The sequence below is a fragment of the Trematomus bernacchii genome, unplaced genomic scaffold, assembly GCF_902827165.1.
Source record: "Trematomus bernacchii unplaced genomic scaffold, fTreBer1.1, whole genome shotgun sequence".
Lineage (NCBI taxonomy): Eukaryota > Metazoa > Chordata > Actinopteri > Perciformes > Nototheniidae > Trematomus > Trematomus bernacchii.
In genome coordinates, this window is record NW_022987581.1 from 402,282 (window position 1) to 417,773 (window position 15,492).

Sequence of the window (15,492 nt, forward strand, 5' to 3'; positions counted from 1 at the left end):
TTGGTAATTTGGCCTTTTACCAATAACAGTATTTCATGACACATTAATTATTTTGTATTTTATATGTTCATAATTTCCCTATTTGTGACAGTTGTGCCACTGGTAATCACTTTCCCTACATCAACTAGCAAGCTCAACAACTGCTGTCACAACTATCAGTAAACTAATGTTAGCTACAGTACAGTATAGCATCTGTAATGTCAAAGTAATCCTGAATCAAATATCTACCTGCCTATGCTACTGCATAAACACAGTACAAAAACATAGAAACTAATATCTGTTGTTGCTTAAGCTAACAGTAGATAGCATACGATGCTAACAGACTATTCTCTTTGTTGCTAAGTGATAAGCTCACAGCTAGGCATGTAGCATTAGTAGCTTTTATTAGCTATATGGCTTGGTAGATACGTTGTTTAGTTTCTAAATACTTTAGTTACTTAGTTTAAGTTTAGTTACTTCGCTTTGTGTCTGGTTTTATTTATAGAAGCAGCTTTTCAGCTAGTTGATTCAGAACAATGTTAGCATCTGTTGTTTCTCTAGCTAACAGAAGCTAACAGGCTAAATCTTATAGGATTTGTTGAGCTTGTTTTGGGAAAAGTTGAAAAGGTGACACGTCTGTTTAAAACACAGTCTTAAAAAGTTATTACATTAAATTAAATGTGGCAATATCAAATAGAAGTTGACATACCATAATGAAAAGAAAAACAGAACTTGGAAATATAGCATTTTGCAAAAAATAAAATAAAATGTTTTTTTAATAAATCCAGTTATTATTGAAATTGAATTATAAAATAAAATGTTAATAATTTCTTTAACTTTTGTTCATTTATATAATAAACATGTACCTATGCTTAGTGTCCGTCAAATTGCACATATCCCTATTGTATCCATACCTATTTACACATATTGCACTTTCCCTATTTAACCTTCTCGATTGCACATACTACACTGTAAACATTGCACCTCCCAACAACTACACAGCATAATCACAATTGTTTCTGACTGTTCAGCAGCTTGATTGACAGTGGAATAAAGGAAAACTTATACCTGTTAAATTTACAGTTTGGTAATCTATACCTTCTGCCCTCCGAGGGCAGCAACTCAAACTCTCTATACAGGATGTGTTTGGGGTCGCATGTGATTGTACGGCCTTGCTTTCTCACCATCTCCTCAAATATCTCCTGAAGAGAGGATGGTGGAAGCATGCCAATTATTTTTCCAGACCTTTTTATCAAGCTCTGGAGTTGTGATTTAGATTTAACTGACAAGTTACCAAACCATGTTGTGATGCCATAATGAATAATAGACTCAATTGCTGCCCTGTAGAACATTAACATGATACATTTATCCACTCCATGAACCCTGAGCCTACGCAGAAAATGCAGGCGCTGGCTTATCTTTGAGCATACCTGATCCACCTGATGGGCCCAGCCTAACTGAGCATCAAAATAAATCCCAAAATATTTAAAACTTGTAACCTGCTCAACTCCCTCCCTGTTGATAAGGACTGGGCTGTGATCACCTACTGACTTGGGGTCAGAGATCATTTATACAGGAGATTTATATAACTGCATTGTTGTTGTTTACATACATATAGGTATATGTATATATATAAGCTGCTTTTACCGGTAGTAGCCCAAAGACTGACAACGCAGAGACATTTAACATGAATGGTTGTCAGTAAAGTCTTTTGTTATTCCTAATGCTTCCCTAAGATTGAACTGTAACATCTGTAAACACTTTAATATTGGGCGCACCTTTATTTTGAATGTTGCCTCAAACCTGTTTTACATTTCTTCTAGGAACAAGGAAGCGTAGCCTATTTTACGGTAAAAAAAACATTTCAAGTTCATTCAGAGTTTGTTTATGGGGCCGTTCATTGGTCCAATCTTAGTGCTCTATTAATAGTTGTAGAAGGTACTTGTATGTTGTAACTTGGTTTCTATATAAAGATTGTTAATCTAGTCCCTGTTGTTTTTGGACAAGTAAAGCACTCTCAGTGATGATGCAAACGCTAGGTGTTGTTTTTGGACAAGTAAAGCACACTGATGATGCAAACGCTCTGTGTTGTTTTTGGATTATCTCACCGTGAAGGACTTCTTGTATTTGCCAAGTAAAGACAACAATAACCTGCTGACAGTCAAATCTTTGTCCAAGTCTTAGCATTGGGTGTCGATCAGGATGAGGTCCAAGCTATGCATGTCCCCCAAATAACTCATGCAGCAATAATGAAGCAACAATAAGGTCTCCAAAATGTTGGAAATGGACCTCAGCTCCTATAATATTTCTATAGTAAATACAAATAAACGAAAACAGACACTCAGAGCCTTAATTTGCCCATTGAACCAACAAACATACACGCAATGATTCAATGTATTATAAAAGCATATACATCTAGGGCCTAGTGACCTATATGTGACCTATGTATAAAACCAAAGCACTTCCATAGTATTTACATCCTATACATCTGTATGCTCTTGCATCGCAGGATTTTAACTTTGGTAGCCTAAGTTTTGCGGATAATAATTGCCTATGTTACTTAAAGGTGGGGTAGGTAATTTTGGAGAAACCAGCTCGAGTGCGCTAGAATTTGAAAATACACAGCCGGAACAAATCTACCACTTCCTTACAGAGCCCCTCCTCCAACACACACGAACGCGCACATGACCGAGATAAGTTTGTGCACAGATGGAAGGCTGACAGGCAGGTAGGCCATCCAGTTATTTTAGCCGGGCCGGCTCAGATGATTGGTCGTGCTTTTGACAGCGCCACGGCTTCCACAGATGACGTTTTTTTAATGTATTTATTGTCAAAGCACTTAAGATATTCATTGCTATCGGGATGTTAAGAGCATTCCATGGAATATAACAAAAAGTGTATCTCGAGCCGGTTTCTCAAACTTACCTATACCTTTAAGTGAGGTCAACTGTGAACCCAAACCACATTTTTGAAAGGCTTTCAAATACTTGGATTGGGAGGGAAAGAGAGAAAGCCTTTTTTGCTGAAACGTTCTGAGGCTCTTAACACACATGGGGAGACATATGTATGTATTAAAGACATTAAAGGTGCATTTTGCATAAAAGGGAACCTTTAAATGATTGTGTTTTTCAATTAAGATCACATCACATATGGCGCTTCTCAAGTTATTTGTTATTTTTCTCTATTTTGACACAGTGTATGTTTCTGTTGATACAATTAAATGTTCATCTTTTAAGCTCAATGTTTTGAGGAGTAGAGTCCAATAATATTTGACCAGCTTGTATGAAATGAACACATTTGATAAAAACATCAATAACACAATAATGGGATTTAACTTGTACAATGAGACAAATATAAAAACACCAAGAACTATACATATACATCTTCTATTTCATACCATGGGTTATTTTATTTATGAAATTCAGTGTTGATTAAAACATCAAATGCATAGATACCAGTACTTTAGTAACCAACATGTCATACAGTAATGAATATATACTGTATATGTTTACACATTGAGGCACACACATAACAAATGTAATTAACATTTTTATTTTTGAATCAAGTCTTTTTCAATCTTAATTGTAATCCTAATTGTGTTATGAAAATGAGTTGCGGGCGAACTTGAGCTCCAGGAGAAAACCCTAAATATGAATGTTCACCCCAGCCACAAACTGTTCTTTCTGTTGCCGTCTGGCAGACGTTACCGCAGCATCCTGGCAAAAACAAAAAGATTCTGAGACAGTTTCTTCCCGCGGGCAGTGAGACTGTTAAACAATTGAACTGCTGAAACAATTTCAAAACATTCATCTGCTACTTAGTAATATATATCTACTATCTAATATATATCATTCCAATAACTTGTATATAGACTCGTACTGCACTATTCCACATACTCACTTTATTTTAGAACTATTTTTCTTTTTGTATTACTTTTACTATCTGTATTATTATTATGTTGCATTGGTGGAGAAGCCTGTGACATAAGATTTTCAACGACATAATTACTCTGTAGCTATGTCAGTTTGACAATAAAGAACCTTGAACCTTGAACCTTCATGACCTCAATTTTCTTCATATTTACTGCCAGTTCTTACAGTACTTTTGTACTACGTGCAGCTGTTGTTGTATTTTTTAAGTTTGAGACAGTAGAGAACATCAGCATCATCATCATCAGCATAAAGCAGAAACTTCACATCAATATAGAGAGACCAGCAGCAGCACATTGATCCAACGCTACAAGATTTAATTCATATATACATTAAATAACGTTTACATTTAAACCCTGAGCTTTGAAAACTGATTAGATAGTTAACATGCAATTGATTTGTCCCACTTATGTCTGCAGATTTTAGATATTTAATAATGGATCAATCATTTATTTATTAATGACGCATTAACCATTAGTTACAAACCCTTTATAAAAGCTTATTCAGTAGAAAATGGTGCTGTCTACTGCTGAAACTGCAGAAACTGTGCTCCAGAAATAGGAAATACTGTGTAAAGCTAGTTGTGTAGTGGAATATATTGCAGGTTTGCACTTTAAAACGCAAGTGCAAAAAGAAAATAACTGAACCCTACAGACATCTGCTTCCTTGCAGCAGTATACTGTTTGCACAATGCAGTCCATTATAGACAGAGTCTGACACGTTGTGGACAGAACATGAAATTACACAAGCACAGAACTACCTCAAAACTCACCATGACGTAGAAATACCATATACTTTATTTTAAAATTGATCACCACACAACATACATAGAAATAATGCATAACTCCTGTTGCTATGTTACAAGCTGCATCATGGCAACAACATTACAAGTGTCTCCTGTGTCCTACATGCCAGCCTTTGTTTCATTATCACAGTATTATGTGATTCCTCATCACCTGGCCATGTGTTACAGATACAGTAGTGACTGATGATATTTAAAAAAAAATTGATAAAGTAGGCAGCATGTGAAGCTTTTTTTTTTTTACAAAGTTGAGTGTTCTTAGGAAATAGATCATTCAGGTGCGGCATCTATTAGATAGATTTAAATGTAGTAAAAATAGATTTGTTATGTCATTCAGTCGTTCTGATTGCACAATATCTGATATCTTTAATAACGAGGCATTTTTAGCAAAATAAAAGCATAGCCCTTCATCCCTCGAGAGGGGATAAAGGAAGAAGAAATGCTCCAGTGATTAGACGGATCCTCGCATTTGCAGTTAGTCCCCCCTGGATTTTATTCTGCAGTAAAGGATCATAGCAACAGCCATGGCACATATCTGCAGAGAATACATATATTAGTTAAACACGCACATACAAGAAAGGAAATGTAGAATAAATTATATTTGAAAGCTTGTTTTTCAAGCTATAAGAAATGTGTTTGTAATATCTGATCATTAGACGGCGTATTGAGGTCATTGTAAGTTTAAAATATTAATAATATTGGAGCAGGAGAGGGGCTACATTTTCTAGAACTGTTTTTTTTTTAAACTCTGAACAAGAATTATTTGTTTGGTTTGTTTTTCAAGTAACTGCATTGTCTCACTTTGCAAAGTACATCACCTTGATGTATATAATGCCTGCAGTGGATAATGTAATCAAATTAAACTTTGCAATCAATGTAGAAATACACTCTCAGAATTGCCATAAGAATCTCGGCTGGAATTCTTATTTTTTCAAAAGAAAACATAATACTAATTTGGTTTAGGTGATATTTTAAGTTTCATCAGGAATTACAACACAATGGAAAAATGCACATCTGCACATTTCCATTCTGTCGCATCCCTTCGCAAACGTGTGGCTTTCCCTGTTCACAATTTGATTTATTAACAAAATGTTCCCTATTTTTGTTTCATTGTAAAATTTGACAAAGAATTTCTGAAACATTTCTTGCAAAAGTATGACTTTATGATATAATCACAGACAATATTTAAGTTGTTTTCTTATGTAAATGAGCCGCTTTCATCTCAAAGAAAAGCCAAGGTTTTCCTCTTGTGAAGTTTTATTCTTTACCTACAATGGCCCTCATACGCCATCATAGATACTAGACATGTAAGTAAGTATAATTAAGAACAATATGACTAATTTATTGCTCTCTCTGGTGCATCTCAGTCTAACTTAAAGCAAAAACGGTCATACCTCCAGAGCTGCGATTCCCAGGGCGACTCCGACAATAACCGATGTGTTTTCGTCAATCAGCTGCTTGATCTTTGGAAAGCAGCCCGTGATCGTCTGAGGAAAATGAATAGTGTAGGTAAAAAAAAGGGTGGGATAAAACGTAATAAATTACAAAACGGTTTTGGATCATGCACATAGATGTTTTCGTTGTTCTTATAAACCAGGGGTGTCCAAACTTTTTTCACTGAGGGCCACATACAGAAAAATATACGAAGGGGTGGGCTTATTAACACATGAATACTGTCTAATAACTGTCTATGTTTATTTTATTATCTTGAAAAAATAAAACAGTTTTTAAATGCCATTTTCTTACTGTCTTTCATTTTTGTAAAGCACTTTGAATTGCCTTGTGTTGAAAGGTGCTATATACATAAACTTGCCTTGCCTTGCCTAATATATTTTTACGTATACAATTTAGAAGTACAATATATGACAAGATATGGCCCATATTTCATTATACTTTTGGAATTAGCTGAGGGCCGTTTCAAAATGGGCCACGGGCCGTATAGTTTGGACACCCCTGACATAGATGTTCTCTTTGTTCTTCTAAAGCAGTGATTCTCAAGTGGGGGTACGCGGACCCCTAGGGGTACGTTGGGGTACTGCAGGGGGTACGTGAGATAAAAAGAAAAAAGGTTAATTAAAAAAATACCATGCATGATTACAAAAATAGTAATCTTAGTACAACAAGTTAAATAGAAAACACAACTTTATATAAAATATTCCCAGAACCATCAAGGGGGTCCTCATATAAACATGTCAAATGTGTGTATTGTATTTTACAGTTTTTGCATAATATATCATTTTGTTCATTGGTTTGTTAAACATATATTACTTCAATTGAAAAACTCCTTGGAAAAATCTGTTTTAAAAAATGTCATGCATAAAGATGAACATATCCTTAATTTGTTGTAATTCATGCATGATGGAGTTCATCAATCACACACTGATGGAACATCACTATATTGTAATTATTTAAATAGGCTTTTTCTATCAAAAATGTTCGGGGTCGGTCAGGGGGTACTTGGCTGAAAAAAAAATTCAAAGGGGGTACAATACTGAAAAAAGTTTGAGAAGCACTGCCCTAGAGCACATACCGTGTCATTGTCTGCTACCGATTGGTTACACGGACCAACAAGGCCTGGACAACACTGTGGTGGGAATTGCTGGTCATATTTTTCATAATACGGAGAGCCAACGAAGTCTGAGGAGTTGTAGAATCCACAGCATTGCAACTGATGTGAGCACAAAGAGAGTATACGTTACATAAAGCATCAGAGAAATGGTGTGAAAAGACATTTCGTTCAGCAGAATTACTCATACCGTGTTCATGGTAGAGTTCCACAGTCCTGTGACGTCAGGATTTCCCCCGTAGTCTTTACGGATGTTCTTAACCGCAGCTTCGCCAAACTTGGTGAACAACTCGTCTGCCTAAAATTGAGTGGGGTAAAGTAACCAAGTACATTTACTCAAGTACTGTACTTAAGTATTATTGTTAACAGACCTGTACTTTTGGTGCTTCATACTTCTTCTCCACTAAATTTCAGAGGCAAATTAAGTACTTTTTACTCCACTACAGGTAATATACACAGTTACTAGTTACTTTTCATATAAAAACACATGATACGGTAATTTAATGCTTATCAAGTGTCTTCACATTGACAAACTACAACATTAAAATGATATGACATGTTCTGAATTTATTAGTTATTAAAAACAAATGTAAACAATATTCTCTTATAATATATGACTCTGAAAAGAGAGAGAGTACTTTTACATTTGATGCTTTAAGCTCATAATATTTATGCTAGTACTTTGTATTATTCAGAAATGGTTTATTTTGCGGAATACGTACTCCGACTTTTTGTACTTGAAGTACATTTTGATGCTAATCCTTTTGTACATTTACTTAAGTACAATATTGAACTCAGGACTTTCACTTACAGACATTGCAACACAGTCTCACGGCATTTCGTGTTATAGTCACAAAATTAATCTATTGATTCGTGTTCACCAACACGATTTCGCCATTTTTTTCGTGTCACACAGAACGATTTTAAAAGCAATGTAAATAATAACAAATTAGAAGGAAAAACAGATTTCAGTATTCTGACACAGAACGATTTTAGAAGCAATGTATTTCTATTGGTAGTATGTTTCGTGCCTGCACCAAATAATAACAAATTAGAAGGAAAAAAAGATGACAACAAATACAGATTTCAGTATTCTGAGGCTCTGAGCCATTTCTTTTCCTCACGGACGGCAAGAAAACTCAGACATTATACAATTTAAAATAAAAGGGATAGGGTTAGGCTTAGGGTAAGATATTGAGTAAGAAAATGTTTTTATGAACCACACAGCTTCTGGTCTTCCAACCCGACCGGACAAAAAGACGTGGTGCAGGCACGAAACATACTACCAATAGAAATACATTGCTTTTAAAATCGTTCTGTGTGACACGAAAAAAATGCGAAAATCGTATTGGTGAACACGAATCAATAGATTAAATTAATTTCGTGACTATAACACGAAATTACTTGTTGGACATACAGATAGTGCATCCAAGGACCAGAAAGAACTTTTTATGACAATCTTGTTGTTTGATGAGTGAAAAGGTTCCACCGTTAACTTACCAAGGGTCTGAATACCAAGATCACCACCGCTCCCGCAACCTCCGCTATGAAGACCACCAAGACTATGATGAAAAACTAGGAAAAATAACAGAATATTACATATTTTGTTGGGATAAGTGGAGAAATATTGTATGAATTCATCATTAATCTATACTTTAAGTGTGTTTTCTCCTTTCTCCCACATTTCGATGGTAACAAAGGAATTATGCTTATTACAAGGAATTTTAAAGTATGTTTATTCGCTTTCTTATCAGAAGTGAGAACATGCTAACGGCAGTTAGTTAGCTTAGCATAGCACAGAGACTTGAAAAAGAGGAAAACAGCTAGCCTTGTTCTGTCTGAAAAGGAAAACATTCAGCCTACCAGCACCTTTGAATTTCCTTAACTAACACAAAACCTACATAATTAGTTTAATCTGAACAAATACTGAAGTGTCTTTATAGCTCACTGAATGCTAGCACTAGCTCTATTTATAATATCATATGAAAGAGGTTTCAATCAGCTCATCAAGCTCAGCAAAAAAGTGTTTATTCCCAAAATGTCAATATATTTCTCTAAACATCTTTAAACAGCATATCAACCTACCAGCAGCAGCATGCACTTGCTCTCTTTGACGGCTCCACAGCAGCCCAGGAAGCCGATGACGAGCAGCAGAGCTCCTATTGCTATCAGCAGGTAGCCCACATTCAGCAACTGACTGAGCTCGGCAGGTGCATTTTCTATTTTCCCCAGAAAGCTGAGGATGGAGCCGCTGTCCACCTTCACCCAGATCCCAACGCCCAGGATGGCAGCACCCGCCAACTAAGGGAGTTTATAAGGGATAGGAAGAGACAGAAAGAGAGAAATGGGGATTAAATGAGGATTAATTTAAATTTCACATGTTCTGTAAAAGAGAGATTTGAAGAACTGCTCAGATGTGGACATTAACCAAGAACATCTCATGAAAGATGAGTTGCATTCTGGGATTCAGCTTTTTGGAGTTTGACCCATATTAGCGACTAAAAGCCAAGTCTCTGCTACAATTTTCCTTTTTATGAGTCCAAGAATGTAATGCAAGTGAAAAGAGCAGTGAAGGAAGATGTATTTTTGTAGGAAGACTCAGATGTAAGCATTGCAACGGATCCCTTGACAAGAAGCAATGGGATTTTTCCATTTTGGAATATTGCAGAACATAAGATCTGTGGCAAACACATGTTTATGATCCTTACATGTTTGGTTCAGCAGGATAATCTCCACATCACCACTTTATGATTTTAAAGCAAAAGTGCAATCTCCACAAGTAAAAAGCTAACATTAGGCCAGGGGTCGGCAACCCGCGGCTCTCGAGCCGCATGCGGCTCTTTAAACCCTCTACTCTGGCTCCCTTGAGCTTAGACAAAAATAAGAAGGAAATACAATACAATATTTTGTTGCACGGTTGAAAATGTTTTGTATCTTGTATTTTGAGATGATACTGTGACACATAAATAAAAAACAACTCAAATATGCGTCATATGCTGCTACGGTCCCGCGCCAGCGCTTTGTCTTGCAGGCGAATAACCTGACCCCCGGCTCGATGAGCGAACTATGGAGGAACACAGAGGGTTTAATTCTGCGTGGACAGAGTTTTATGCTTTCACAGCAAACGATGCTGGCTTACCGGTATGTTTGATATGTGGAGAGAAGTTGTCAAAGGTGCTGCAGCTTTACGTATTGGAGGAAAAACACGGAAGAGGAAGACAGCTGACGATCTTCAGTCATAATTCAATCACCTAACTCTTTTTAGGGTGCAGCTATAGGTTTTATTTATTTCAAAGTGGGCCCATTTTAATTATATTCATTTTCTTCAAATGTGCAGAGGACTCCCCAAGTGCTGTGTTGATTTATTTTAAAGTAGGCCTGTGTATTTTTTTAATTCTCCTTATAAGAGTTCTTTGTTTATTATTAAGGTAAATGGTCAATTGAGGTAAACAGTTTTCTACAATGTAATAAATAATAAATGCAAAAAAACTGTAGTTTTTGTCTATGATCTAACAGTATATACAACTTTATAAGCTATCAAATATGTTTTGCGGCTCCAGACAAAAATCATTGGTGGAAAAGGGGGAAAAATGGCTCTTTTGGTCAAAAAGGTTGCAGACCCCTGCATTAGGCTGTAAAGAAGGTACATTACGCTCACACATGACAACCGCTAAGCTAAAGGTGGCTAATGTTTGGCGTGTTGACGTTCAGTAATTAGCCACTTGTTAGCAACCTCAATTTTTATGACACATAAAAGCTTCAGATATTCACCAGTGGGGTATTTACTGACATATTTTATATGTTAACCACAGACCTTATTTCAGGCATCTAACCAAAAGATACTTTCAAAAACACATCAACCCTCGAGATAAGGTAAATAACTAATTTCCTGTTTTGGGATTCATTCCTGCACCACTCTACTGTATACTGAATTGTTTAAAATGTTCTTCTACCGACGTATTTTGCAGTAAAAAAAGTGAATAACATTTGGACAGGTGCATCAAACAGAGGACGTTTCAAATCATGTTCATACTACAAACCAAATCAGGTGGTGAAATGCCCCATTGATTCATTTTTGTATCACAAGATCAAATGTTCTCTCTCTATTTGCATATTTTCCTACATCTTTTGCACTGCAACCAACAACCTGTAAGTGAAATGAAATGGCGCCTGTGTTTACTTTGGATAAGGAAATCATATTTTTGAAGTATTATAAGAACTTACGAAGATAATGCCATTGAAAACCACCATCATGGCTTTGAGGAATCCAAAGCACCCCATTTTAGCGGCTGATTTTTCTACCTATAAAAGGAGAAGAAATAAGAAAATCAATGCATTTTTACTCAAAACAGTCAAACAGCAAGTCTCCTGGAAGATTTGTATGTAACAATTTAAAGTTTTTTATTATTCAGTCATTATAATACCATTTTAACCAGACTTTGAACACACATCACATCACCTCATTTGTTTGCTGCTGTTAGTCATCTCCATGAGTTTCGGACATGATGTCCCGAGTGTCAAAACATCTTTATGCACCGCCAATTAGGTGACAAATTAACAGATGTATTGTGTGGTTTCCTGGAGAGAGCAGGGGAGTGGGAAAACACCTGCCACTTTCCCAACGTGTCACCTTTTTGCCCTTTGTAAGCTAAATAACTTATCTTTGTCAAACACTCAAACGCCTTTCACGTCCACTCTTAAGGACATTTAAAGTACATATATGACCTCACAGGGAACCTGGGTAAGGGCTTTGTTTAGTTTAGAGTTAATGGGTGTAGAGAAGTTATGATTGAGGAAGTACATACAAAAATACCTTTCATTAAGCCAGTGATATGCAAATTAGGAAAGGATCAAACTACAGAACATACTGTATGGAAATGAATAGCTTTTCCTACTTTATTGTCCAAATTTATACAATTTTGGTATAAAACTACAAAATCATATAAATATAGACGGTGATGGAGGAAGTGCTCAGATCCTTTACTTAAAGGTGGGGTAGGTAAGTTTGAGAAACCGGCTCGAGATACACTTTTTGTTATATTACATGGAATGCTCTTAACATCCTGATAGCAATGAATACAATCAATCAATCAATCAATTAATGTTTATTTATATAGCCCAATATCACAAATGTTACATTTGTCTCAGTGGACTTCACAGTTTGTACAGAATATCAGTATGACAATACGACACCCTCTGTCCTTAGACCCTCACATCGTACAAGGAAACACTTCCAGAGAAACCTCACAGTTTAAAGGGGAACATGGGAGAAACCTCAGGGAGAGCAACAGAGGAGGGATCCCTCTCCCAGGACGGACAGACGTGCAATAGATGCCGTGTGCAAATCGAAGAGATAATACATTTGACAGCGTAGGTAGACCAAATGTTTGGAAATGCATGTGTCTATAATAAGAAGATGAATCCACGAGGATGTCAACAATCCTGTGGGAGCCATCAGGGAAGTAGTATGATGAGAGTCAGGCAGGACCACAGAGACAGGTTCAGCCACGACTCGAAGTCCAGGACTCAAATCCAGAACTCAGGATAGAGGAAATTAAATTCTTTGAAAATAAATACTTAAAAAAATATCATCTGTGGAAGCCGTGGCGCTGTAAAAAGCACGACCAATCATCTGAGCCGGCCCGGGTCAGATAACTGGATGGCCTACCTGCCTGTCAGCCTTCCATCTCGTGCACAAACGTATCTCGTGCCCTCATTGATCATGTGCACGTTCGTGTGTGTTGGAGGAGGGGCTCTGTAAGGAAGTCTGAAGGAAGGGGCAGATTTTTTTCGGCTGCATACTTTCAAATTCTAGCGCACTCAAGCTGGTTTCTCCATTCTTACCTACCCTACCTTTAAGAAAACTATAAATACTATGGTCTTAAAATACTCCACTTCAAGTAAAAGTCAAAAATTCTACTTTATATCAGCAAAATATAATTAAAGTATAAAAAGTAATTATTGTGCAGAAAAACTGGCTTTATGTGTGTATATATAAAAGGTATTTATATATGTGACATTTTCTAGACCATAATGTTGCATCAAGTAGCATTTTACTGTTGTAGACAAACACCGTTCTGATTGACGTTTTGTAAAATATTTAAGTAATTTGACTCGTTTGTGACTCAGAATACAAACGAATACTAGTTGAATTTTTAGAGATGCATTGCATTAAAAGTAGCTACAGCTGTAAAATAAATGAAGTGGAGTAAAATTGCATTATTTCCCTTCTGAATGTAGTGGAGTAGAAGTACTTCAAAATTATACTAAAGTACAGTATTTGAGTAAATGTACTAAGTTAATTCCACCTCTGCCTATAGGATGTAAAATGCACACAAATGCTATTTCTTTTTAAATAAACAAAGACTCCAGGGTGTGTATTTGCATAGAAAACTTAGTGGCCAGCCATCCGATCCATCGCACCCATCACACTTTATGGCGCTATAACCAATGACCATTTGCGGTACAAAACACCATAAAGCACTTTATCTGTTGACACACACAAATCAAATTCTCTTTGCTGTGTTTTACAATTGTGTTTGCAAGAGATACAACATATATCTGACCCATAAACACACACACCCTATCTCCAAATCTTCTTCTACAACACCCTTTTACAACCCCTACTGTTCTAGAGACATTTCAAAAATCGGTGTGTGTGTGTTGGTGCGAAACAGTGCCCTTTGTTTGGGGGGACAAAACAGAGAAATTGTTATCCTCGATGACAATGACAGAGCAGAACCCTATTGTTGAAAGCTACAGGCTGCTTTTCTAGGAATTGGGATATCCCTAAAGGTCTCTTTTCACTTGTAACATGATATGTACATATTGTACTTCACTCTTTACAGTTATTCTGAACCCTTTTCGTAAATAAACAACCAGGTGATGCAAAAGGAAGTGGCTTGTCAGGTTTTTAAGTTACAGTAAGCTGGTTGTCGTCAAGTTAATCATACATTCAAAGGTCAGGATGCCATCAAAATGTAACGAATGGTTGCCTTGACTCCCTAAAACTCCCTCTATCACCTTTTGAGCTTCACTTCCTCGTGGTCAGCCATTGCACTCTGACACTGGTGATGCATTAACAAGCTCGAGTCACATGCAAATCTCTGGAAAAAAAAGGATGTAGTGTGAGCTTGCAACACCTGGTAACACAGGAGTGGAGGCTCTTGTTTGCAGGTGACATATGAAATGGGTGTTTGAGATGTATTTGCCAGTCTTAGATCAACAAAACCTCTCGTCTCTGACTCACTATATAAAACAAAACAAAAAAACAGACAGGCAAATCTCAAAGGACGCCATTGAGCAGAATAATTGCAGGCAGGTCTCAGGAGACAAAGGATCTTTGTTGGATGGATTTCTATCAACGTTTGGTACGGCAATTGCAAAAACAACACAGAGAATTGACCAGATCATTTTAAATTGAGTTAAGTTTCTCTTACCTTTCACAGGAGAACTCGTAGGACGTTCACTCTGGTGATGGAGGCTGTTGATGGGAGTAAACTGAGGAGTGTATTATTCGACTGTCCTCTGAAAAAAAGGAAAATGACCCACAGTGTACTCTCTGTGTCCCCTACTTCCTGTGACTCCGCTAGATAAGAAACAGCCTCTCTGAGTGACTTTTCTGCTTTTTTTGGAAGGCTGTCTGCTGGTTATAAGTACTAAAAAGGGAGGGGGGGGGGGAGCAGGTGGGTGTGACTAAAGCAGCTGTGTAATAACACACACACATCACCATGGAGTTAAAGGCTGGTCTCACGAGAGAGGGAGGGGATAGAGAGAGGTAAAGTTGAACTAATCAAAGTAAACAATTAGCTTTCGGATTAACAGTGAGCAATTAACTACATTTTAATAATTTAAAGGGCCCATGTCAAGCTTTTCTGGTTATAACTTATTACCCGTCCCCTTGTGTGTTATGAAGGTTTTTCTGCATGTAAACGGTCTGCAGAGTCAAAACCCTCAAAGTACACCCTGTAGCGAGTAAAACTCTAACACAGAAAAGACCTGTCTATGCTGCCCCAGAACGCCTCGTTGGAGATTTCTCATTTTCCATTGTTTGCTTCCTGGGTTCTGTGACGTGTGAACACCCAAATCAACAACAAATGACCGGATTGGCCCAAATGGACCAATCCGCGGAGCACCTCACACACCAGGATCCCTTGGCTAACTAACAGGGAGTCCCCAATTGACTTGCATAGAGCTCCCTGAACGCTGGTAATAGA

The 15,492-nt window shown here is 37.0% G+C and overlaps 1 protein-coding gene across 1 annotated transcript; it reads right to left on the reverse strand.

Moving 5' to 3' along the window:
- Positions 1–4,682: 4,682 nt before the first annotated feature.
- On the reverse strand, positions 4,683–14,911 carry tspan35 (tetraspanin 35). The gene is made up of 8 exons (XM_034127184.1): positions 14,716–14,911; positions 11,501–11,578; positions 9,362–9,577; positions 8,777–8,851; positions 7,467–7,574; positions 7,241–7,378; positions 6,105–6,197; positions 4,683–5,245 (listed from the first exon to the last, which is right to left on the reverse strand). Exons 2-8 carry the CDS (start codon positions 11,555–11,557, stop codon positions 5,186–5,188), a joined length of 747 nt encoding a protein of 248 aa, XP_033983075.1. The 5' UTR covers positions 11,558–11,578; positions 14,716–14,911; the 3' UTR covers positions 4,683–5,185.
- Between the last annotated feature and the right edge of the window lie 581 nt (positions 14,912–15,492).

Bases quoted from the DNA above. Each gene is read 5' to 3' on its own strand.
- tspan35 (XM_034127184.1), bottom strand. From the start codon at position 11,557: ATGGGGTGCTTTGGATTCCTCAAAGCCATGATGGTGGTTTTCAATGGC. The intron at 9,578-11,500 runs GTAAGTTCTTAT...AAACTCCCTTAG, and splicing joins TTTTCAATGGCATTATCTTC to TTGGCGGGTGCTGCCATCCT. The intron at 7,575-8,776 runs GTAAGTTAACGG...ACTCAATTTTAG, and splicing joins TCTTGGTATTCAGACCCTTG to GCAGACGAGTTGTTCACCAA.